The sequence below is a fragment of the Harpia harpyja genome, chromosome 6, assembly GCF_026419915.1.
Source record: "Harpia harpyja isolate bHarHar1 chromosome 6, bHarHar1 primary haplotype, whole genome shotgun sequence".
Taxonomy (NCBI): Eukaryota; Metazoa; Chordata; class Aves; order Accipitriformes; family Accipitridae; genus Harpia; species Harpia harpyja.
In genome coordinates, this window is record NC_068945.1 from 8,428,974 (window position 1) to 8,453,679 (window position 24,706).

General features: G+C 45.0%; 1 protein-coding gene across 3 annotated transcripts; it reads right to left on the minus strand.

The window, feature by feature from the left end:
• Window positions 1-7,537: 7,537 nt before the first annotated feature.
• Window positions 7,538-24,679, minus strand: APOBEC1 (apolipoprotein B mRNA editing enzyme catalytic subunit 1). 3 transcript variants are annotated; one of them, XM_052790235.1, is made up of 5 exons: window positions 23,232-24,679; window positions 13,923-14,031; window positions 12,569-12,596; window positions 11,753-12,141; window positions 7,538-10,516 (listed from the first exon to the last, which is right to left on the minus strand). In XM_052790235.1, the coding sequence occupies exons 2-5, from the start codon at window positions 13,942-13,944 to the stop codon at window positions 10,344-10,346; spliced, it is 612 nt and encodes a 203-aa protein (XP_052646195.1). In that variant the 5' UTR covers window positions 13,945-14,031; window positions 23,232-24,679; the 3' UTR covers window positions 7,538-10,343. The 3 variants fall into 3 exon arrangements, with proteins under 3 accessions (XP_052646195.1, XP_052646196.1, XP_052646194.1); XM_052790236.1 differs by lacking the exon at window positions 23,232-24,679 and having other exon boundaries at window positions 7,538-8,016; window positions 10,398-10,516; window positions 13,923-15,695; XM_052790234.1 differs by lacking the exon at window positions 23,232-24,679 and having other exon boundaries at window positions 13,923-15,695.
• Between the last annotated feature and the right edge of the window lie 27 nt (window positions 24,680-24,706).

Below are 24,706 nucleotides of genomic sequence, written 5' to 3' on the forward strand. Positions count from 1 at the left end.
AACTCCTATTAACTATTTTGAGAGCCGTGGCAGCTCGGAGTCAGTACTGATCAGTGTGTGGACCTCCCACCAGCCAGGAAAGGAGCCACCAAGGCACTTCACCTCTGCAATGTTTTTCCATCACACTTCATTTCCACACCGTATTGTCCCTCAGACATAATTTCTCATTCATGTAGGTTGAGGCTGTGGCATTTTAGATGGCGTATTGGCACCCACATCGGTCACCATCTGTTTCTTCACACACCTCAGGGAGGAGCACCACAGCTCTCACTACTGGAATACTTTTTGTCCACCGAGCATTTCCCCCGGATCACACCCGCAATATGCTCCCTCCCTAGCCAGCCGCCCTCTGCTGGAGGCACCTTAACAGTCCCACAGTCTTCTGTTTTTTCAGGCCTTTTACTGCCCATAATATGGCCAGATATGGCTAGTTGGTGACCGGACTGAGAGCTGACCAGAAAAAAAACATCAAGCATGAGCAAAGTTATACAGCCCGTAGATAGATATCTTCTGTAGGGGCAAATTAGCACCTGATCTTGTGGACACAGTCTTTACCAAGTTGAAGACATGTGTTCATAGTACACACCTATTCACCACCACCTTCCCACTATCTAAATTACAAATGGATTGTCCTCTGCAGTCTAACCTCTTGAGGCTTTGCCAAGGCTAAGTGTGTCCCACATTCTGGGGGTGCTCTGTCATTTTCTTCATGATGGCCGGGAGTTCTCTGCTCCATCCCGTTCCTCTTTCCGGGTAAGGCTGGAGGCTCCTGCGTCGCTCCTCAAAACACCTCCTCTGGTGATAGGCCAAATGCAGGAGGACAGCAGAGAGCCCTGCTCCCACAGTGCCTCCTCCTGCTAGGAGCGGTCACAACTGGGTGCATCACAAGCTTCCTACAACGTCAGGCTTCTGAGATACTCTCAGCTTGAGGAATTTCGACCAGGAATAGCAATGAGAGCTCTTTGCAAAGCATTAATTTGCAAGCACGGTGTTGTATATTTGTTTGATATGGTGGATATTATTTATATAAATAAAGGTCTTTAAAATGAGCATCTGGTTTTGTCATTATTTTGGTACCACGTGGGTGAGGGAATTAAAAGTTGACAAAAAGGGTTGACGTGACATCTATCCTTTCTGATTTCTGGAGAGACAACCTGGCACTATCCTATTAAACTGTCTTTATCCTTTTCACTTTTAACTTTGAAGTTGTTGACAGTGTCACCCAGCAGATCAAGGCAGATAAAGTGTTCAGGCAACAGGTACTTTGGAAATACTACCAAATATCTGTGATGTAAATGCTGAAGTTGTTCAAGATGATTGATTGCAACATTCATTGACTGCAAGCCTATCATCGTCCCCATTCATGACTTGTAACTGACCAAAGTGGACACAGAAGTGCTGACTCAACATACTTCACAAAACAAGAAGAAAAGCAGAGGTGGAAAAAGGATCTCTGTCTTCCAACTTTTGGGATTGGCCTGTACAACACTGTTGTCCTTCTCAGTGAAATTGTTGGAGAGCTACTAGAAAAAGTAGCATTTTTTTAAAAAGCAGTTGAGATACTGGCATTTGCTTACATGCTGACAAACATTGAATTGAAGATACCTATTGAAACATGACAATTAGTCACATTATACGATATAGGAGAATAAATGCAATGAGTAAACGCAAAGAAACATGCACTGCATTCAGAAAACATCCCAGGTTGCTTCTTCTGAATCTAAAGCAGATTAAATTCAGTGGACTGTTCAGCTAATCCATGCAATTTAGCTATAGGAATTTAGCTCTTCTGCTATAGAGATTCTTTTCAACTGCACTTTTTCTGTTCTCAGATACCAATTCATATTATTTGTTACAAGGTATTCTTTGAATTGGCATTATTATTAATTCAACCTCAGATGCATTAGGTGTCTCTGTAAAGAATAACTCCCTGGAGGATGACTGTTATGTAGTAACATTACTTTTTCAGCCTACAATTTTTTTTACTTGCTTTGTAGACTGTGTATATAGGGAACATTTCACTGCTGCTTATATACTCTTGAGTACCACTTATGTTTACAGCCTATCCCTTATGGAGATAGTGACTGTGCTATTCTAGGTGTCGCCTTCCTTTATATGCACCTGGGAAAAACCTAACCCCTCAAGGAGACTGTGGCAAATATACCTCAGGCCCCATTGCCTGAGCTGTGGGAAATGGGGGCTTATGATAGCTGGGCGGGTGTTTCCTCCCGAGACTGTGGGGAACAGCCAGAGCAGGGGCCTATGGTGCTAGCTGAAAACCCCAGTCTCACTTGGTCCAACATCCCACGGTTTGCAGCGATGAGCAAGGCACAGGCGCATCCGAATAGCTGTACAGCTGCCGCCCCTGAGCCTTCCTTTCCACAAGTGTGCCCACCTCCCCGTTCTCGCACCTAAGGACTACAGCCGCAATTAATGACAGGATACAAAAGATTTCCCAGCAAATCTGGCACAAACATGAGCTTTTGCCAGGCCTGCCCCCATGACTGGGTGTGTAATGTTTTGGGTGCTTTTTGCACGCTAGAGCTGTATGCCCCGTTACTGTAAGCACACCTTCACCAGGCCCAGGGGGCTGCTGAGAACCATCCTGCCCACGGGCTGGGGGTAGTTCCTTCGTCATCCTGCGTGTATCTGCATGCAGCCACCTGCATGACCTTTTGGCAATCGGACCCTCGGGACGCATCCAGTCTTATGACAACAGACATGTGCTTTATCACCCCGGGGGCTGGGATACAGAGACAACCCGCGCTGTGGAAGCTCCAGCTCTGCAGCAGAGCGAGGTACAGGATCGGTCTTGGATAACGGAGGATGGGATGGTTATTGGTACAGTGTGGAAAACCAGGCATGGCTGTCATTTCCTGGCGCACAGGGGTGTCTGGCACCCTTTACGAGGGTGCTGGCTGGAGGGATGCTGTTCCTCGCTGCAAATGGCTCCCACGGTCCGGCTCTCAACAACCCCCAGAACATGCCCACTGAAGAGCAGGACACTGACATCATTCCCACAGCTGCACACAGCATTACTCCAGGTCAGTACACAGCGTCCTTGGACATCACATTGCAATAATAAGAAACAGATTACCATTAAACAATGCAAAGACACGCTCCAGGCCCTTGCAAATACAAGGGGGATTTTCAAGGCACGTCTCCCCCCTGCTGCTTGCTCTCCTGCCTGCTGGTACTTGGAAACCAAGACAGAAAGGGGCTTCAGGGTCATGGAGTCCAGTCCCCTGCTACTTGCCCCTTTAGGAGTTTTTAGCCTAGATGTATTTGTGCCCAACATTGTCCTCTAGCTCGAGTAGTTTTTTTTTTTCTCCCCTCCCTGGTGCTGACTCTTTGGTGTTTCTATGAGCAGAAATTTCATTATTTAATCACATATGTATTAAATACTCGCGGCGTTGGAAATCGGATTTGGTTCGCAGAAGAAACGTGGAGGGGTTTGGCACAGAAGAGACCATTTGTTCTGACAACACCAGCAGTGATGAGCAGAGCCTCTGCAGGGGAAGGAGAAAGTGGGTTGCTGCAAGAGCAGAGGTCAGAGCAGAAGAGTAGGCACCAAAGCATGGCAAGTATTCTGAAGGCTGCCTTTGGCTTTTAAATCTCTCATATGCTTTTGTGATAGGCATGTTTCCCTTCAGGCTTCCAAAGCCACATCAGATATAGCTAAAACACCATTGTTAATGCTGCTGTTGTCATTATTATTATTAAGCATGCCAGCTGAAGGACTGATGTGACTTTCGGAGGTGCGGGGCTAATATTGAGGGAGGTAATCTTCCTGCCTACAAGGGGCCTGTCTCCTCATGTGGGTGAGTGCACCCGAGTTCCAGGGCAGGGAGGATGTCGATGTGTCCGTGCTATAATCTTGTTATTAAATCACAGTTAAGAACTATCCTACTCTACAAGCTGGAAAAATGTTTTTACCAGTCCAGAGGGACAGATGAAGATGAGAGTAAACCAGCTCTCTTCTGTGGTTACCTCTATAGGCTACCTCTATAGACCCACCTCTAGGCCCTTACATGCCAGGAGGAGCACAGCAGGGATACAAGAGATTGCAAGTTCACTCTGGCAGCTAAAACTGGTGTAAAAAGCTTCACTAAGCTGACTTGGAACTGGCAAGCTTCCAAATGGACCAGAGAAAGTTTGTCCTCCTGCCTTCACAGGGAAAGGGCTGAGCCTTCCATGAAGAATCATGAACTCTGGCTAATTCATAAAAATGAGTGTGTGCACTTCAGTCAATCCAGGCACTTCTGTGCAGCTGAATGACTTGGTAATGCCAAGCACTATCCCCAGCGCTCACTTCACAGTCCAGGCTCTACTAGGAGTGTGGCACCATCCCTCATGCTGCCTTGTTCATCATTTCTGCTTTATCAGGTGTCCTCTTGCTCCCTTAGAGATAGTCCTACACATTACAGGATCATCACCACTGCAAAGTTCTTGCCTAACAGACTAGGATTGCTGCTGAGCAAATGGGCACATCTCTGGTTCCCCCCCCGACCCTTACTTGTACTGGGGCAGGGCCATGGGACCCTGATCACACTCCGGCTGGAGTTGTTACAGCCTCCATAAAATGCTGTCTCTGCTTTCAGCTGTCTCCAAGATCCTGCTTCATTTCCGCTCCCAGAACAGCATCATAGCTGCTTATGCTTCAGAAAGGGCTACTGAATACTCAGAAACCACATTTGGCCTAGGAAGAGCTGAAGAGAGCTGGACCCTGGGAGTATGTCAGGTGAGAAGTATTCTATCTTCTCACTTTGTTCTTCTCTTCCCTAGTATTTCACCTTCAGGAACCCATTGTTGCTGTGTTTCTCTTTTGGGACTTCTAGGAAGACTGATTACCCTTCTGAGAAGGAGGAACAAACAAACAAGGAGTTGGACAGAAAACCAGATAATTACAGGGGACAACAAATGAAAACACATGTTTTGGGAGTAAGAGTCAGAGAGTCAATACTGTACGATATTATAGAATACTATAGGGAGCTGAAAAGGGACATAAACCAGCACATCCCTGTGCAGGCACCCACTGCTCCCTGATGAGCCAGTGGACACTTGCCAATAGTGTTTTGAGATAGGATGATGGAACAGGAGTAAGCCCAACAGCTTCCAGGATGTGTGTCCAAAACTCATCAGGTTGCATTTCAGTACATGGTTTAGGGGGCATGGTTAATGGTTGGACTCAATGATCTTGAAGGTCTTTTCCAACCGAAATGATTCTATGATTCTATGATTCTATGATCTCATATGCTTGCTAGTGCTGACCTACTGTTATTAATCCCCAAGGCATTCCTCACAACCTGGAGAGAATCATACCTACCGCACTACCAGTCTGAGAGAAGCTGCACCGGGTAATGCTGCAGAGACCCATGTTAAATGAAACTGAGGAGCCTGGTGGGATCTCATTTTCTTCCTCCTTCATCAATCATTTTGTCTTCTGTTGTTCTGCTGTGTATTCTGACTTCTCCCTTGCTTTTCTCCCTTGGCCACCACCCCACCCTCATCCAGGGCTCTCTGGCCTGGGGCTAAACAGATGAGTATTAGCTGAAGTTCAAAGCAAGAATAGGGTACCTCTTGGTGTGCCAGGAATAACCCCTCTGTCCTACAGTAAAGGCACTGTCCTCTACCTTGCCTGGAGAAAAACTATTTCATGGTAATAGCTCACTGAGACGGGCCTTGGACTGCCAGGAACAAAGTTGGAGGTTGCACAGCAGGGTCTGTACTCACCCTCAGATGATAATGCAGGAAAAAGCAATTAATTTGGAGCAGGTCACCATATTGCTGTTATAGGATTAAGATCAACTTTGGCCTGGTACATTCCTTACTGGACTACTGGTCCTTTCTCATGTAGAACAATGTGGTTGACACAGCCCTAGCTTCTGGACCATGTAATCCCCTTCATCTAGTGCTACTTACAGAAGGCTCCTCTTCTCTTTCTTGGGTCTTCTCAGATGAATTCTCTCCCATCAACCCACCTTTCCCTCCTCATTCAAATTCACATCTTTTTTAATCTCCAGGCAATGTCATCATCCTACTCCAAAGACCTGGGCCATCCAACCTGCTGTCTTCCTCCAGAGAGCTGGAGTTTTAGGTACACTGAGCTGCAACCTTTCCAAGGTCAAAGTCTGACTGCGTGTTTACTCTAAGGTACAGAAACATAGTGACACCTGCCAGCATTTTTAGATTATATCATGTGAACTAGCAATGTGTCCGTAATTTCCACACTGCTATGGGTAAAGCCTTCTCTGTGCTATGCTAAACTGTGAGCAAGATTCTACGATGCTTAAGTATTTCTGACAAGAGACATGGATGGGCCTTCAGGTCTTGCAGACTTTCTTAAAACTTGGGGTTTCCATTTTGTGCTGGCCACAGACACTACACATTGTTGCAGAGCTTTGTGCTGTTGTCCTTTTATATTCTCAGATGGGACTTAGCTGACTTCTGTGGCATAATGAAGTTTCAAAGCAAGACACAAATGAAGGCGTTTGAAGATATATATGTTGATTAGGCTCAAATCAATTTGCCACATTCTACAGCAGACCAGTAACTTAGAAAGTATGTTGCTGAATGGTTATGGACCCTGGTGTACTCCACTACATGTTGATCAAGTGATTTGATTTCTCCCTAAGGAAACAAAGACCTAACACTAGAATGGCCAGAAAGCAAGCATGCGACATCCAGCCTGAGGTCCTGGACAGGGGAAAGAAAACTTTAGCCATGCTATACATTGCTTGGAGTAATTTTACTTGGTTAATGTAGGAGACACTCCCCAGCCAGCTGCGCTCAGCTTTAGATGCTCTCTCAGACAGCAGGGGCTGGAGCTGCTTCCTCAGCCTGCAACTTTTCTGGCTGTCTTGATTGTCTGCTGAACATCTGGAGGCTTTGGCATGGCCAAAGGATGCTATAAGCATTAATCAACTAGAAGAGATAGACATGGTTCCCACCAGCCCCTGCCTTATTCCTCAAAGAATCATTTGTGCCTGCATGTTGCAAATCCCAGCAGCAGCACATTCCCCAGTGGGATCACACAATGGGCCTCCTGCTTGGAGGGGTGGGGAATCCTGAAACATGGAGCTCCCAACATGATTCATTCAGATGTTTTGCGTTATTTGCAGTGCAAACTGAGAACTGCTCCAAGGCCCAACACACCTGTATCTTCTTTTCGCCTTCTGCCTGTAGAGATAGCACAGAGCTCTCACTATCTCCTACCTCACCACTCAGTGTTTCCAGCTGGAAAAGCAGAGACTTTTTACTGTGTTCCCCCAGTTTACAATGAACAGCTAGGACTCCAGAGTCTGGAATTACAAGAGAAGGATGTGCCCAGGAACTGAGCAAGAAAGCAAAGTTTCCACAGAGTGGACATTTTCCCTTTTATTCTGTTGTTTTCATAAAAGTAGGGAGAATAAAACCTTAAAATGAAGCAACATAATCCTTAGTAATATAATTGTATTATATTTTAATAAAAGCAGTAATATAATAATAATATTACAGAAATACTGCAATAGCATGAAGTATTTTCTGAAGCATAAAAGTGATCTTCATGAAATTCTCAAAACCAGAATGCATTGCTCTGATTATTTCTTTGGAACAGATCAGAGCACAAAAAATGTTACTCACGGGCCTCTCAAGAGGGTACTCACAGAATCTGATTGCAGAATCAGCAGACATGAAAGGCCTGATCCTGGGGCATGGTCACCATCCCCATTGGACTCTCAGGAAGCCTTGTAAAGACCAAGAGCACTGCGTCCTGGCTGCCTGGCTGCATCATCCGAACTTCTTGATGGTTTTTCATGTGCTGCTTCTGCTGTGTCCAATACTTAGCAATGCCCAACCAGTGATAAGAGCCTTCTCTGGTAGCAGTATGAAGCTGATAGTTCAAGGCTGCAGTAGAAAAGACTGCCAGGGACTGGCTTTTCCAGTCTTGTAAATAGTGCTATGATGCACAAAGTGAGCTTGAAACATGCTGCTGATGCTTGTTAGTATTCAGTTTGCCAGCAATGGAGGAAGTCCCTAGCAGGAAGAAAGAAACATGAATATTAAAAATTAGGTGCTAAAAACTTAAGTTGTCTCTTCAACATGATCCAGAGTTTCAAAATACAGCATCTAGTCCAAGAGATCGCTCTGATCCACCTTCAGCATGTTAGATAATCTCCCTCGGGACACAGCTTTCCAGACAACAGAATAGCACCTCGGAATTTACCGTGCCATGTAAACCCCTCCTAGAAAGCCAGACCACTCAGAAACAGAAGCATTTAAAAGGTGGCAGATTGCGTAGCTGAATTCAGGGGAAGTGGAGCTAGATCCTGTGGAAAGGCAGAATTTTGGGGGTTGGAAAGGCTGTCTAGAGGTCTCTAGTCCAACAACATGTTTGCAGCATGGCTAACTCCAAAGCTACATCTGGCAGCTCTAGAGGAAAGTTCTCAGCATCTCCAGGGATGGAGGTCTGACAGCATCTCTGGGCACCGGCTCCAGTACGGCACCGCTGTTGGGGAGACTTCTTCCTTCTTTCCAGTTGGAATTTCCCCTGTTGCAGCTTGTGCCTGTTGCCTCATTTTCCCTCTGTGCAGCTTTGAGGAGAGCCTGACTGTCTTTGTTGCCTTTATGTAGTGGGACGCTTCAGCTAGATCCCCCTTAGCCTTCTTTTCTTCAGGTCTAACAAAGCCAGTTCCCTCGGCCTCTCCTCGTTGGGCAAGTGCTCCAGCCCCCTGACCATCGCAGTGGTACTCCACCAAACCCTCTCCAGTTCCTCAGTGTCTTTCTTATGCCGGGGGGCACGACTTGACGCAACGGTCTGTATTTCTCTGGAGCATGTGCCTGGAACTCACTCTCCTCATTACACCCCTGTGTAATTAGTACAATGGGGCTGGGTGTTCACAAGGGCTGAGCACATAGACCTTCCCATTCCTTCTGGGCGGGGTTAGTGGTTAGTCAGAACGACTGATAACGGGCCCTATTCACCTTCATTTTAGGGGTGGCTTGAGCTTCGCCGAGACAGCAAAGCAGTTGAGCAAGTGCCTGACTCTCAGCGTGAGTGTCCCAGTGCAAGCTTCCTAGGAACCAGGACTCTGCAGTAAACAACAGGGTTGCCAGCGGCACAGGGAGGGACAGGTTTTTGTTAGCTGTCTCTAAAACCAAGACCTGAAGGGCATATTTGCCATGTCCTGCTGCCCAGGGAACTGTGCTGAGTCAGCTGCAGTTTGTCAGTACTCACAAGCATTTAGCAGACGGCTCTGTTCAGCTCCCTGGTAAGCATCACACTATGCATTTGATTGTGCGTAAGATGCTAAATTATTTAATCATCTCAGACATTAGGAGACTCCGGAAGGCTGAAAGCCAAGGGAAAAATATCTCCTAAACAGTTACATTGCATTAACTACTTTGTTAGATCAGCTGACTGGCGGGATAATGCCACTGACTGTGTATCCTGTCACCTGAATATCTTACTTAGACAGAATTAGAAAGGTCAGGTCCTTTCCTGAGGTATACCTAATACCTAACCTGAGGTATTAAAAGACCTGTGTAAAGTTTGGAGTGGATGGAACTGAAATGAACGCTAATGCATACCTTTTCCTCAGTCAGAAATGAAACAAGGCATTTATAGCATCCTACAAAGAGGTTAGTTTTTCTCCTTCTAGACTTTTAAGTTCCTGTCTGTATTATGTAGTTCTGTGCATCCCTTCCTCTATCTCCTGCTGTCCATTCTGCTAGCCCCTGTTCTACATATAGGGACCAGTTCAAGAACTGGCTTGCTCCACAAAGGGTGGCTGAGCCAGGAAGTTAACTCCAGTCCTGGTCTTCTCTCCTGTTCAGTAGACCACCTTCTCTTTCTTGTATAGTAGGATATCAGGCCATAGAAATAACTTTTTGCAGTTGTATGGATTGCAAGAAATAGGGAACGCAGATCTCAATCATATGATACTCTTATGTGTAAGCTCTGATTCTGAAAGTGAATCCACCCATCTGGGCTTTTGAACTTGCTCAGAACTTAACTAAAATCAGTGGCCTTGTCCTGAGAGGCAATACAAGTGTACTTGAATCATGTTTACACAGCTGAAGGAGCTTTTGGGATCAAATAGCTCCAGTAAGCTGCAAGCTAATGAACTTGTAGCTGATCCATGTAAAGGATTGAAATAGTTTACCATTTCCTTAGTAAAAAAAGTGAGAGTATTGCTAAATCTCTTCTCTACTCCTGGCCACAAAGGCACAATGTAGGATCATAGTCCTTGGCAATCTCTTTCCCGCTTGGCCCTCTGTTCATGCAGCATCAAGCCCGTGCTTATTTTTCCTACTATTGTTTCTGCTAACACTATTGCCAGGATCTTCCAAACCTCCTTTTCCTAGGATTTTGCATTACTTTTCTCTCTCAGTGTTTTCGTCAAGCGCCTACTAACCAAAAGGATATGAGAGAGCTCTGTCTGATTCAGAAAGATGTATGAAGCGAAGCTCCAGGGCCAATAATCCTCTTCTCCATGTTGGTATGCAACAAATCTTTTCCAGCAGTAACTGTAATCTGAAAAGAGAGATATCCAGTCACTCTTGATGAATGGCATGCCCAGTTCTTTCTTCATGAATATGTCAGTGACTCACTTCTTTCTCAGTAAGACAACAGTAAAGGGCAGGAGAAAGATATTCATCTGAGGGTATTCATGCAAGGGACTAACAATGACTTGCAACTACACAAATAAGTTAGTGGAAAGGGGAACCAAAACTCTACAAATAGCAATATGTCTAAAAAGGGGATTTGCCAAAGAGAGAAAGATCACTACGGTGGCTTGGGCAAGCCCTATCACAGATAGCAGATCAGGGCATAAATGCAGAGCATGTTGACCAAGGGAGAAGGAATTAGCAAGTGACAGGCTGGTTCTTTGGGAGCCACTGAAAAGGGAGGTAGCACATGCAATCAATCAGGGCTGTTCAGGCATACCTTTTGGCAGCCTTGTGCTTGATCACAGCAGCTTTGGCTAAGACAATAAACTTGTTGCTTCAGTCACAAATCTGTCTGACTTACTTACCTTGATGATCATGGAAAACCTGGAGTGAACACCCTAACGTTTAGCAGTTTCATATTGATCTTAGTGTTGATAGGATGGCCAGAGCTTCTGTCAGTGCTCTGGTGGTATAATCCCAGAGACAGGTTCCCCAAGATAAGCAATGTCCTTTAAGTTTACATTTGAGCTGGTAGGTTTTCTAGCTGCACACTCCAGTAGCAAGTATCCAGTCAGGTATGTGAGATTCATCTCTTCAAATGTACGTTCCTTTCTGTGAGCTACTTGTCTGGACTCTTTTTACAGCTAAACATCAACAGACAAGCAAGATATACATATTAAAAGACACACATGCAAGACGTCCTCTGTGATTCATCCTCTGAAAGTATCCTTTAGATATGTCTCCTCCAGCTATCAAGGGAAACCCATTGCTGCAGCTGGCAAGCTGATCTGCCCGTATATGCTAGAAGGGACAGGTTCTATCTTACACTCAGGATTTTTTACTGTATATAAAGGAGGCGTGGATGGCTAGAGAAAGACATAACTCTCCTTCAGATTTCGTAAAACGAAATGACGATGCTGGTCCTGCTGCTGTATGGGACTGTGGAAGAAATAAGGCAGAAGAGAGTGGCATTTTTGCACTCACTAGTCCTCCCCAATGCCAGTCATCACCACTATTACAAAGCACAACTGCTGAGAGTGCACATAATCCCAGAACTTTCAATCCACACCTAGACAAAGCCAAAGAGTAGTTGGGATACCTGAAAGATTCATGATACGTATAATGACTCCATTCATTGCCAGGTCGCTGAGACCTTGCCGGTTACGGATATCCAGGTGCTTGAACAGCTTGGCTGCGTATATTTCCAAGGTCACATTGGGATATACCCTCAGGAAGTCCAGAATTCTTCTGGAGCATTTCCCACAGGGGGTAGTAGATAGGACCCAGGTGATGGAACAAGAAACAGATGGCGTGGCCTTGAAACAATTTTCCAAGAAGTTGACTTCAGCGTGTTGGGTAGAATTGTTTGAGCACCAGTTCCTCCAGATGGTACCTCTGCTCCACCTGATTTCATACAGCATGTACACCACCTTTGGATGTTGGCCAGGCAAGTAATTTCTTTTGAAGTCATTTGGCTGTAGCTTCCACCTGCGACAAATGTACCAGCAGTACTATGATCCCACCACTTCAATGTTGTTTGGTCCCATTGTGCATTGCCTGCTCTCAACATCAGCCAAGCCTCCCACTCTCAGCCTTTCCCATCACAAATAAGCAGCTTGAAGAATGTTGCAATCTAATGATCTAAATCTGGAATTTGATGAAGGCTCCAGAATTATTCCCCTAGAGTGGCCCTGGTGAAACACCCACAGCACCTCCTTGAGAGGTGTTGGGAGAGTAAGCAACCCCATCACCACTCTGAGATCAGCACCGGTCAAAGCAGTGAGACAACTGGAAAGGAAGATCAGGGAAAGGGATGGTAAGAAGAAAACAAGGCACAAGGCTTCTTAGCTTTGCCTATGTCTGGAAATTGCCATGGGGCCCAGGCAGCACACAGTGATAGAACTGTACCTCTTACCCTTGGATGTTCTCTCTGGGTGCAGCATCTAGATGGAACAGAATTTTCAGTCACTAGGGATAGCAGATCAGAGAACAAAATTTCCTCTACACCTCCTGTCCTGGCCCCTTTCAGTCTATACACTTCCTGCCAAATCTCTTTTATCTAAAAGGGCTTAATAAGTAATCCCTGCACAGCAAGACAGCCACTCTGGGATGCAGGAGTGGTGGATTTCTACCTGGGAGCTGAACTTGATGGTTGTTTAAACTATGCTGTACATGAACCTTTACTTACTTTAACACATTAGGGCTGACTGCAATCTCACTCAAGTTTGACTTCACTGACTTCAGCAGTACTGCATCTGCTTTTCCCTGACTAATGAAAGAGCTGAATCAAATCTCTTCTCCCTTTGTATCTTCCAAACCACTTCTATTGGCAAAACTTCAGTTATTTTCCTGTTGGTACTCATAATGTCAATCTAGACAAAAACATTTCCACAGCCAATGGTTCTTTCTTTTCGTAGTATGAAACTGTTTCAAAAGCTGAAAAAATATCAGTGCCGAGGGAAAAATATCAGTGCAGACAGGAGGGTGATTTCTGACTACCAAATACCTATGGGGTGGCACCACAGACCTGCCTGATTATATACATTTTTGTCTCTTGTGATGGCAAAGAAGTTTGACCCTATGACTCATTCATCCCTTCCTAGCTGAGGGTCTAGATGAAAACAATTGCGGGTGATCAAGGACAGTTATTTCTTTTGTAAAAGTCCATCCAGAGCAAACTTAAGGATCTAGGAACCCTTGTTTTACTGAAGAAAAGCATTAATTTACTTAGAATTAAGATACTAAAGGTATTTTTCCACAGCTCTTAGCTCTTTAAGATGAGGAATTATGAAATATACACAGTGAAATTACATTTCAGCAGGAATAAAATAGTCTTCTACATCAACAGAGGAGACCTGATCAGCTCTTTGCACAGCCTTATTGCACCAGTTCTTTAAGAGGCATCTTCTAATTTTTTATTGCATTGAAAACAAAATAGGCGAAAAGATAAGCCAACTAGTTTTCTCCATTCTTAATTGCCTTTGACATCTCTTTCCACATTAAGAGGTCTTTTGGAATTTGAATTCTTCCTGCCTAATGCCACATGAGGGTTAACAAAATTATATTAATATTTTGAAGCTGGACCTAAGACTCAAGATATGGTAATGCATTCAAAGAGATAACACACAAAATCCACAAGTATCTCCTGTATATCTTCATGTGCCAATGCACACATTTGGCTGTACTCATCAGTTCCTTAGATACAACTACAATAAATATCTACACCGAATATGGAGAACTAGACCCGCTTTTCACATACAGGTACTTACCTCTATCAGCGACAGCAGCCATGGATATTTCTGGATTTGTCTGTTGCCTCTTGAGCGATGGATGTCTCTTTATTAGTCTTACATTTGTTTCAGTTTCTGTTCCCAAACACTGAAGTTTGGACAGTAGCAACGTTACTCAACTATTTCCTCCTGGTGACTTGCTCTTATGTGCATAAACCACCCCACTCGGAGAAACTGAAAGCAAGTTCCTGGCAGCAAAAAATTGCTAAAAAGGGTGACTCCCATTCAGAAGTAGATCTGGGAGTGTAAACAAGGTTGCCTGCCAGAAGCTGGAATTAACAGGTGAGCCCTTTTTTTGCAGTGCAGAACAGAAATTTTATCTCTTTATTACCCCTAGCCCCAGAATAGAAAAGCAAATCTTCTCTAGTCACCCCAGTGCACGAAGGGAGAAAAAGCATCTACACAAATGGCATCAAGTCACATAGCTGTGGCATGGCAGATAACTTTTCTGGCACCCAGCTATCATCAGAAAGTTGAGCAGAACCCGGTGGAGAGAGGGAAACAGAAGACATCATCTGCAAAAGCTTGTGATTTTATGGATCCCCAGCAGGTGGTGATGGTTACTGCCATTTCCCTTCATGGGACCATTCTGTGGAGTTCCAAGGACCACTCATCCACCCCTGAACCTGGGTCCTAACGTAAGCAAGGCAGACCCTCAATGTGTGTGAGGACACATCTACAGCTGTGGTCAGCAACTGGGCAGACACTCTCAGGCTAACTCTAAACAAGCTGCACAGCATCCAAGAGAGCTATGGCAGTGGACAGCTTGTTGTGGGGGAACGCCCAGGTATTTATGAAACTTCACAACTGAGAAAAGCTCTGTACTCATGTGAAGCATCCTGACAGCAAGACCTGAGCCAGCTGGTGAGTATCTGCAGAAGCTATTGGTCATGACAGATCAGTTCCCTGATGTAAAAACAATAGGCTTTTTCCAGTGCCCTGAGAAATCTGCTCAGCATTATGAACTGGGCATCACCTTCCTGTGATCTGTTCTGTAATTCACACAAGATGCAGCAAAAAATATTTCCCATTTAATCTGAAAAACGAGTGAAGCAATGCTAGTTGCTAGTGAGAAGCTTTCCTCTGACTGACACACCCAAAACTGGCTTGCAAAGCAAAAGGGATTACAAAAGAATTCCTCATATGGCTTAGCTAGAGAGGACTTTGCTGAGTCAGTCTCCATCACTTACAGTTTCCCCTGGTTTTGTGACACAATTATTTTGTGACCTGATGCAAGCTGCAGAAATGGATCCCTGGTGAGCCATCGTCCAGTAATGTGCACTCCCTGAGGACAAAGCCATTGCCATCCTCAATGCCAGGTCTGACTTGGGATTGTAAAGCTAAAGGAGTGATTTATTTGTACTGTCCGAGGCCAGCCCTCAATATTCTGTTGTCAAAAAATATTCAGTTTCCTGCAAGGGCAGAACAAACAGAAGTGAACATGAGTGGTGGAGTACAGAGGAAGAAGGGATTCAGGCACTGGCAGGACCTTCTGTGAAGAAGGCTGGTCGTGGCAGGTTATCGGGCAACACGGTGCCAACACAGCATCTGCCTTCAGGGCCTCTTCTGCTGCTGCTGCAAGGTCACCACCCACTTCACAGCACAGAATTGTTGCCTCGTGGTTGCATTAGTTCATAACTTAGGAAGAGTGAATGGGATCAACTCAGACACTTCTTGAAAAAAATTTGAAAGGTGTTTGACTAATGTGTTTTTGAGATCATGGACATGATACTCAGTAAGGCCAGAAATGCATTGATACTATGCTATTCTCTTAATTTCCTTCTCTCTGCAGCAGATATTTGCAAATATGCAGTTGTAAATTAGGTTTTGAGATGCTTAGTCTGATCTGCAAGAAATGGCTTGATTAACAGCAGTGCTCAGTAGCAGTAGTTCTTGGTATAAAACCAGCGATGTGTCACAGAAAGCAGAGAGAGAAAAAACGAGTCCAAGCAGAAGCAGGGAATTTGCAATGCAACATTTCCAGGTGTCTCCAGGAAGGTGAATGTGCTCTATGAGGTGGTGGAAAACCAAAAAGAGAAAAAAAAGGGAAATGTCGTTCTGTCATTTCTGCCAGCTTAATGTGAGGAGAGGAATCCCTGCCAAATCTGGCAGTTGGTTTAACCCTAACAAAATCAGAAAGACAAGGTTACTACACAAGTGAATTTTCATGCTTCTAGAAGAACTTACACATCCTGTCTATGGGGACCAAACTTCAGTGCATCGGGGATGATGATAACCTCCAAAAGGTTCATATACCTGAGCGGGAAAACCCTTTCTTGGCCTTCATGAGCAAATAGCAGTAATCCAGTATGCCTTTAAGTTGCTACATGTCTGTAACAAGGGTCATATATATGGGTGGGACTTCATATTACTCAAACAGCTGTGATCAAAATATTCTTTTCTATTTCTCATGCTGTCAATTATCTCCCCCTACAGAAGCTGCTTAAGATAATGTTAGAGATAAAAGTGAAGGTGGTTTGTAATGCTGAGCTATTGGTAACATCTGAATTTATCTCATCCACTCCAGCAAATGGATTTTTTTAAAAAATAACCACCACCCTCATACACATACCTCCTGAACATAAATGCATTTTGGAGGATCATACACAGCAAAGGGCACACAGAGTGGTGGACACACACTCGCACATGACTCCTTTAGCCACCAGGTTCCTTAAGACCTTCACGATAATATTCCCTTTTGTGGTAGCAGAGCCATACTGTATACATATGACTAGATTCACTGGGGGTAATCATCCAGAAACTTCACAGTTTCTTCAGAACACTTTGCAGAGGGTCTCCAGGATATACATTAGGTGATAGAGAGGTGGACAGAGCAACAGGGAGCTAACTCCTTACAGATGTCTCCCAGGAAACAGATTTCAGCATAACAGTCCTGCAGCATGATGGTATTACAGTAGTGGTGTCTACTGAATGTACCACTCCTCTAACTTATCTCATTGAGCCAGCTGTGTCTCGAGAGAACAGGCACAAAGTTTGCAATTTTTCTCAAATATCTTTTGGCTTACCTGACACTTGAAACCCAAGGTGTACATCTGGTAACACCAACTCCAACGTCACACCAAACAATTTTATTCAGCATAAAACACAAATGTGGACTGAGGTAGAAGTCATAGAAATGGAAACATGGGGAGGAAATTAGGAAAGACAGGCAGGTTAGAGAGAACAAAGAGGAGCACAGAAGAAGGAAAGTTAGATCAGACATCATAGAAGACAAAAAGAGACAAGGCTGGAATCAGCCAACAACCCAATTTGCAAATCTCTGAGAATTTTACAGGTGCTCAGCTTTCTATTCTCTGGCTCAATGATCTATTGGAAAGACGTGAGAATCACCAGGTAGAAGTCTGGAAGCAAGGGGGAAGGCAAAACTTAAATGTGACTAAAAGCTTGGGGCTCTCGCCACAGAGGCTTAGGTCTCAATCTCCGTTTACAAACCGCCTCCTGGACTTAATTTGTAATGGTAACTTTTGTGTTAGTTCAAGTGTTCTGCTGCTGGCACATTTGACAGTAAAAGGAAAATCTGCTGTATGTTTGTTTGGATTTAATGGCATTTTCTCAGCAGATATCTACATTTGTATGGAAAGAAAAAACACACAGATCCTTTTGAGATTTATTCTGTGAACTTCAAATTTAAAAAAGGGCTAAAATGTGTCTCTGTGCGTGTATGAATATGTATATATGAGTACACACACAGATATTTACATATATATGTATGCATAATAATGCAATAATGCATATAAAAACAAGCTTGTAGATAAACAAATACACGTCCTTAGCAGCATATGAATTTACAACTCTGACCAGTAAGCACACCCTCCCATGGCCTTTTTATCTCTCCCAGCACCTTTGCTTTCCTTTCCTTTGCGGGTTACACAGCAGCATTATACTTTACTGAGAATCTTGTTCGGTTTCCATAGGTGGAATGAAAATGTAAGAGATTAAGATAACTGTTGACGCCGTGCTACTTCTGGGTAAGTCTGACTCTGGACAGTGAAGTGGAATGGCAGCCAGCCACAAGGGTGTGTGGGCAGAGCCCTGACCCAGGCAAGGTGGAGGACGGGTGGTTAGTGGGCAGGACTTACCTGTGTGGTTACTTCAGTATTAATTTTTCTTAGCTAAACAAAACATCCCAATATCCTTGTAATAGAATTCTTTCACATTAACTGGTAAGGGTATAGAAATCTGGTGAGGCTATAGAAATCAGTGAAGTGGATCAATTATATTTCATGAGGAGTCAGTGTGAAAAAAGAAATGCTGCAAGTGAACATATCTGTATTTTGGACTATGATTTTCTAGTCTAAGCAGTCCTTCTACAGTCATCTCACACTACTTTGCACCACAGAAGGTCTGCATATTTATCCTTCTGATTTTGCCTCGTTTCTACCTCTTTGTTTCAATGCACCTACTGTGTCAAAGCACTTAGCAGAACAATAAGTACTGCAAACCCAGTGGACATCAGAGTGTCCATACTCCCTTTGAGAGGCTGAGTCTGGCATACAATCATCACACAACTAGCAGGGTTTTAAATAGCAAGGGGGACAACAAAACCAGGTGGACTTCACTAGAGAGAAAGCAATGATTCATCTGTTCCTTTCCTATCAGTCATACTGGAGAGTGTTCAGAGCAGCTCTAGGAATTTTCAGCACTGAGCTTCTCTTTCCAAGTGCTCAGGGATTGCTCAATGGCAACCACATGGTTAAACTCTCCCCAAAATTCACCTGTCAGCTGTAGCTCCCATGGGAGGTAAAACCTCCATGAGAAGCAGAAAATGTCTGCCAGAACCAGGCATTACAACCATCGGGCACCATCAAGGATGGAGTTAATTTCCTTCATAGCAGCTCGTATAGTGCTGTGGTTTAGCCTGGTTTACAAAAACAGTGTTGATAACACACCAACTTTTTAGCTATTGCTGAACAGCGCTTGCACCGCATTGAGGCCGTCTCTGTTTCTGACTTTGCCCCCAAGTCAGTAGGCTGGGGGTGGGCAAGATGCTGGCTGGGACAACTGACCACAGGGGTCTTTCATGTCAGCTAATGGTATGCTCAACAATAAAACTTGGGGAGATTTTTTTTTTTTTTTCTGAAGTTGCTGTTGCTTAAGCACTGGCTGGTCATCAGTCTGCTGGTGGTGAGTGACTGCCTCTGCATCATTTGGGGTGCCTTTTCTTTTTTTCCCCTTCACTTATTAAACTGTCTTTATCTTCAGGCATGAGTTTTCTCACTTTTGCCTTCCGATTCGCTCCCCCATCCCATGGGGCAGGGAGAAGGGAGAGCAAGCAGCTGTGTGGTGCTTAGCTGCCTGCCAGGGTTAACCCAACTCACCATCTCACATCCACAGGTAGGCTAGAAATCCACCCTACTTGGATATCCACAGGTAAGCTGCTAAAGAGGTCTTGTAAGAAGTCTTCAGAAGACTCCAGAGATACGGGGTTGCTCTGCCAGGATCTTCATGATTTGGGCCCTATGTTTCTATGTAAATAGTCTCTCCATCACAGCTAATGCTCCTTCTCCTGTCACTGGTATGGAGCAGGACTGTGAGATAGGAACTCAAACGTGTGTTTAAGCAGCAGTGTTTTATGGTATTCCTCACAGCAGAGGCAGGACAATCTTCAGGGGACCATCTATCAGTAGTCTTGATAGCTTTGAACTTGAACAGTCATGGCATGTGGTGCAGGTCCAGGGGACACCTGGTACAGCTGTGAGATAACCCTTCAAGGGAAGAGATTTAGGGATACAGCTGAAGTGGTGGGTCCCAGCTACCTTTTCCCAGGTTGAAGCTGTGTTGCTTAGTCCAGCCAGCAGTACAAGGAGGAGCCACACCTGCCACAGTGATGGTTATGGATTGTGTTCATTGCATCTAAGCAGGTCTTAAGAGAAGTGAGGCATTAAAAGGTGGATGTGGGGTTAACCAGTGTTTGTGAGCAGCAGATGGCAGAAGTGGAAAACAAATGAGATGGAAATCAAGATGAGCAGGGAACTGTGAGGGTAGAAGGGCAGACCTTATATCCAAAAATCCAGCTGAGCTGTCATGGTTCACTCAGACAAGTACACCCAATGGGGTCAACTGTAAATGTTCGTCAGATCCAGCTATGAAAGCGGCCTGAAAATCATTTCCAACTACCCAAATAGTCTTGGCCCTGGTGCTATGGATTAGGCATTTGCTGATCAGATGCTGCTATAGAAAGACCCCACTACAGGGTAGACCAATAATCCAGATGGTAGTTGGAAGCAGAGGGAATTATGATACCATGTCATTGCAATCTGCCCTGTCACAATTTTCCTGTCTTATCTCAGAGAAGTCATGCATGATGCTGACAGGGAAGTCCTGCCAGATCTCACTACTACAGTTAACACAGACTGCAGATTTGGAGGCTAACACAGTTACTGCTTGTCTTGTAAGACAGGCAGGGCTGCAGGATGGGGAACATATCCATCTGCACCTCCTTTGCCACAGCCTACTGCCCAGTCCACAATCCACCTTCACCAGACACACTTAAACTGAGACTCTCTGCCTCCCATCACCATGGATAAGGTTCAAGGATGAACAGAGACTTCATTTGGCAGGAAAACTGCTCTTGGTTTAATCAGACCCATGGTAGCAATGGATGCAGCACAAACCAGGCAATGCCAGTGCAAAGCACTGTGGCTCTGCATCTCATCTCTGGGGCTGCAGATCAGGAAGCAGAGCTGAGCCAGGCTCCCAAAGCCACTTTGGGGAGATAAAGCTCTGGCTGCTCCCTGGTTCTCTTCAGAGCTCTGGGATGCCACCAAGTGACCATCCAGATGCAGAGGTGGGGTGGCACATACAGAGCATGCTGGCATAGGAATTCTGATCTGCTGAAGGAAAAGTCCAGGCCAAACCAGCAATGGAGCTCCAACCCCTTCAGTGCCTGACAGATCTGGGCCTCAGCAGGGATGCTGCAGGGAAAGAGACAACAGCTACCAGTGCCTTTGTCTAGTCAGGAAACGGACTGTGAGGAGAGCAGTCATCACGCTGTGTGGCAGGACACGGGCTTGGGCTGGAGGTGGAGAGGATGCGAACAGACCAGGTAGCCAGAATGGAGTACTGGATGAGGCCTTACTCTACATATCATCCATAACCTCTAAATGACTGAGTTTAAGCACAAGTTTCAGTCCATGGGAGACTAAAATGTCGTATGCCTCAAGCAGGGAACAGAAAGGCTGCAGAGCATTAAGGGACTATCAGTGACCATAGAGGTGCTACTTGGGACTGGATTCAGGCCTTTCTGTTCCTCAATACATGAGAACTACAAGACATTTGAGTACAGAACATCACCCCTCAGCTCCCAGATCTTTTTCCTAGCCCCATATGCATGTGCCACATGGTTAAATGGCAGTACTCCAGCCAGCTATGGCAGCAGCAAGAGTATTCTCCTGTTTCATGACTTGGCTTTTGTCTCTGCCAGTTCAAGAGATATGGCTTCTGATTTCTAAGTTACTATTGAGAAATATTGCTCAGCTGCATCATTGCTATTTGGCCTATCAGGTCTCATTTGGTATGTTTATTTTCACTATTACATTAGATACAGCATTTTGTATTTCATTTCCTTATTCTCCCCCACACACACCCCGGGGAGAACTGAGCTGAAAGTGAGGTCTCTTCTTGCTTACTGTTTGACCGCAGACTAATTTGCTAGGCAAATATGACTTAAAAAGTATGGCTTGAAATAAAAATGTCATCATAGCATTATAGATAAGCAGAATCTAGACAACTGGCCAGGTGTCCAGAGCCACTGTTTTCTGTGCCCAAGTCACAGCAGCTCTTGCCAGACACTGCCAGGGTGCAGCAAGGGCCAGCTACTCCCTAAAGGATGAGGAGCCGAGTCAAGCAAGATAAAGCAGACAGCAAGGAAGGAGCCTTGCTAGCCAGGGTCCGTCCCAGTGTACCCAGAAAAGGAGAGCAGGGCAGGCCCAGGGCTAGCAGCCAGGGTCAACCAAGAGTCAGATTTTCAGGCAGGTTAATGCTGACGAGGCAGGTCCTAGGTCAAGCTGGGAAGTCAATCCTCAGGTCAGGATCAGGTCCTGTGATGGCAACCAAGGTCACATACAGACACAGTGATCACCAGCCTGGTCTACAGAGATGAGACAGGTCTGAGGTCAACCCTGAAAATCAGTTCACAGGTCAGGAAACAGATCAACAGGCTCCATGGCTGGCCACGGGCATGGACATAGGCATGGGTGGGAGAGATGGAGACAAGCACACCTACGCCGTAGCTCAGGCAGGGACTAATAGCGCAGACCTGAGCTTAAATGGAGCTCCTGGGCCATCTGTGGGAGGTGTGTCAGTGGAAGCCCCAAGTGAGGGTGGTCAAGACAACCAAGGGTTTTTTAATGCCCTCAGGGCCCCGAGACACACAGACCGTAATAATTGCCCTCAGTTTTTATTGTGAAAACAATTTGGGGTTCTTGCTTGCTTGTGACATAGGAATGTCACAGCCTTGCTTTGACCAAGAGCTGGTTACAGTACAGACAGGGGCTGAGTGTGGTAAGTCAAGGCCAACAGGACAATGTAAACAAAAATTAAGCATAATGAGCCTTGGCATGGACGGTACATCAACAAGCGACAGAACCATCCCCAAAGCTGCTGGGAAGGTATACTGTGATATCATTTGATTGGCAGCCTGTGCCAACAACTAGCTACAAGGACCTTCAACAGTAGAGATTGAGGCAAGACACTTGGTTCACTTCATAAATTGAGTTTAGCGGTTTCACACTGTCTGTGTTTCTCTTACCCCAATAACAACTTGTGTGATCAATTTTCTCTGCCTCTTTAAGACCAGCTTGAAAGCATCAGCTCCTAAACTTGTAAGATGTAAAGACCCATATATAAACAGGAGGACACATTACCAAAGTGGCCATTACTTAATTGAGGAGGAGTGCTGCCATTTTGTGAGTTACAGGTTGTCACCTCTTTTTTTCCATAAGCCAGATTCTCTTTAGGCTAGACTGGTTGAAAACTCTGAGTAATTCTATTAACTATGTTAAAAGATTAGCAATACAAATGAGAGAAGAATCAGGCCCAATCATAGCTTTAGAATTTAATGACTAAAATGGGTATAAGTCAATGAATATTTATCCTAGTCTTGTAAAAATAACCTAGCATCAGGAATAAGGGATGGAGAGAGGTTCTATTCCCAAGCACTTGGTACGGACAGCAGGGCTTGTACCTTTGCACAGCACAGAGGAGCAATCGGACAGAGGAGCAAACAACCCAGCCAGACAACTGCAAGGGGTACAACTGCGTTCCTACCGTTCTTTGTGCAGCCTAACATGGCTTGCTTTTCAAGGAGTTTCCAGTGGATACATCTAGTGGTCCAGTTCCAGGACGGGCTTGTGGATAAAAATACTTTGTTACTTCTTTTAGCCAGCTGAGTGGAGCTGCTGAAATGCAGTGACCACGGATACTGTAATTATCATTCCACAGTCACATTGTTTCGTGGATGGAGGATTTGCTTCTGTTGAATGGAGCATCTGGGGATGTTTTAAGTTGCTCTTTTAAGATCAAGTGCTGCTGTCAGTTACACGTTATAGCTCCCACTGAGCCAGTGGAAAATTCTCTAGGCTAGCACAGCCTTTCAAATGCAGACAAGTGTTTCAGTGATTAATGATGAGACATTTGTATAGCAAGAACTGGCACTTACTGTGATTAGCTGATCAGTTTAAAACAGAGACAAGTACTTATTTACATGGCAAGCTGTGAACTTCTGGAATCTGCTGCCCCAGTAAACTGTGGACACAGATGGCAGGACAGGGCCAAAAGAAATCCGAGAAATTCATGGTAACAAGCTCATAAACGGACACTAAAGGGAAGATGCAGGGTTCCCAACCACAGTCACTGCGGGTATTGAGGTAATGTGACTGGATCATAATGAACCACAAATAGTGGCCAGGCTTGTCTGCTTTCCCTAAAAAGCATGTCCTCCTGCCACTACTAGATACAGTGTCTGGACTATGCTTTCTGCCCCGATGGGGCATTTTCTGTGGTTTTACGTTCACTTTTGTTTCTCTTGCAGCATGAGGTAGGAGACAAGGATAGCTGAGAGGACAGTACGTCTCCACAAACGTACCTTTCAGCAGCCCGACCTTCTCTTGCCAGAGATTCATTTTTCCAAGAGTCAAGGAAATAGCCTGTTTTCATGAAAATGCCTCAGTTGAAGTAAGTTACAGTGAATTAATCAACTGTTTGGGTGCTAATTTAGCAGTCCTCTTTCAGTACCCTTTTCCCATCAGCCTGTGCACCATTGGGCCACATCAGAGGAATAACAATGTTAGCAGAGTACTGGGCCTGGGACACTTCCCCATTCTGGCTGGTACCTGCCTCCATTTCTACATCCAGAAATTTCTCATCCAGGATATGTAGCACTGTCCAGTATGCTCAAGACTCCCAGTGACAAGCTGTCTTTCCAGGATATTGGTGGCTTTTAGAAACTGGGGAATGTTAGCAACATTTTATGATTGTTATCTTCTACATACAAGCAGTAAGGCAGCTGGCCATCTTCTGTGGGTGAAGCCTTAGTAGAGGATCAGAGATAACATTGGTCCCTTACTTGATGAGGTTGGTCACCTCACAAATAGAGACATAGACAAAGCGGAGATGTTTAATACCTTCTTCACCTCTGTCTTTAACACTGATGATGGGCCGTGGGACCCCCGGAGCCCTGTAATGGAAGACAGTGACTGGGGGGGATGATAAACTCCCAGCCGACCCTGGATCCAGCTGGATGC

Coding starts and splice junctions, on each gene's coding strand:
- APOBEC1 (XM_052790235.1), bottom strand. CDS start 13,944: ATGGCTGCTGTCGCTGATAGAG. Junction 12,597..13,922: donor GGCTGCTGTCGCTGATAGAG/GTAAGTACCTGT, acceptor TGTTCCATCTAG/ATGCTGCACCCAGAGAGAAC. Junction 12,142..12,568: donor CCCAGAGAGAACATCCAAGG/GTAAGAGGTACA, acceptor CATTTGTCGCAG/GTGGAAGCTACAGCCAAATG.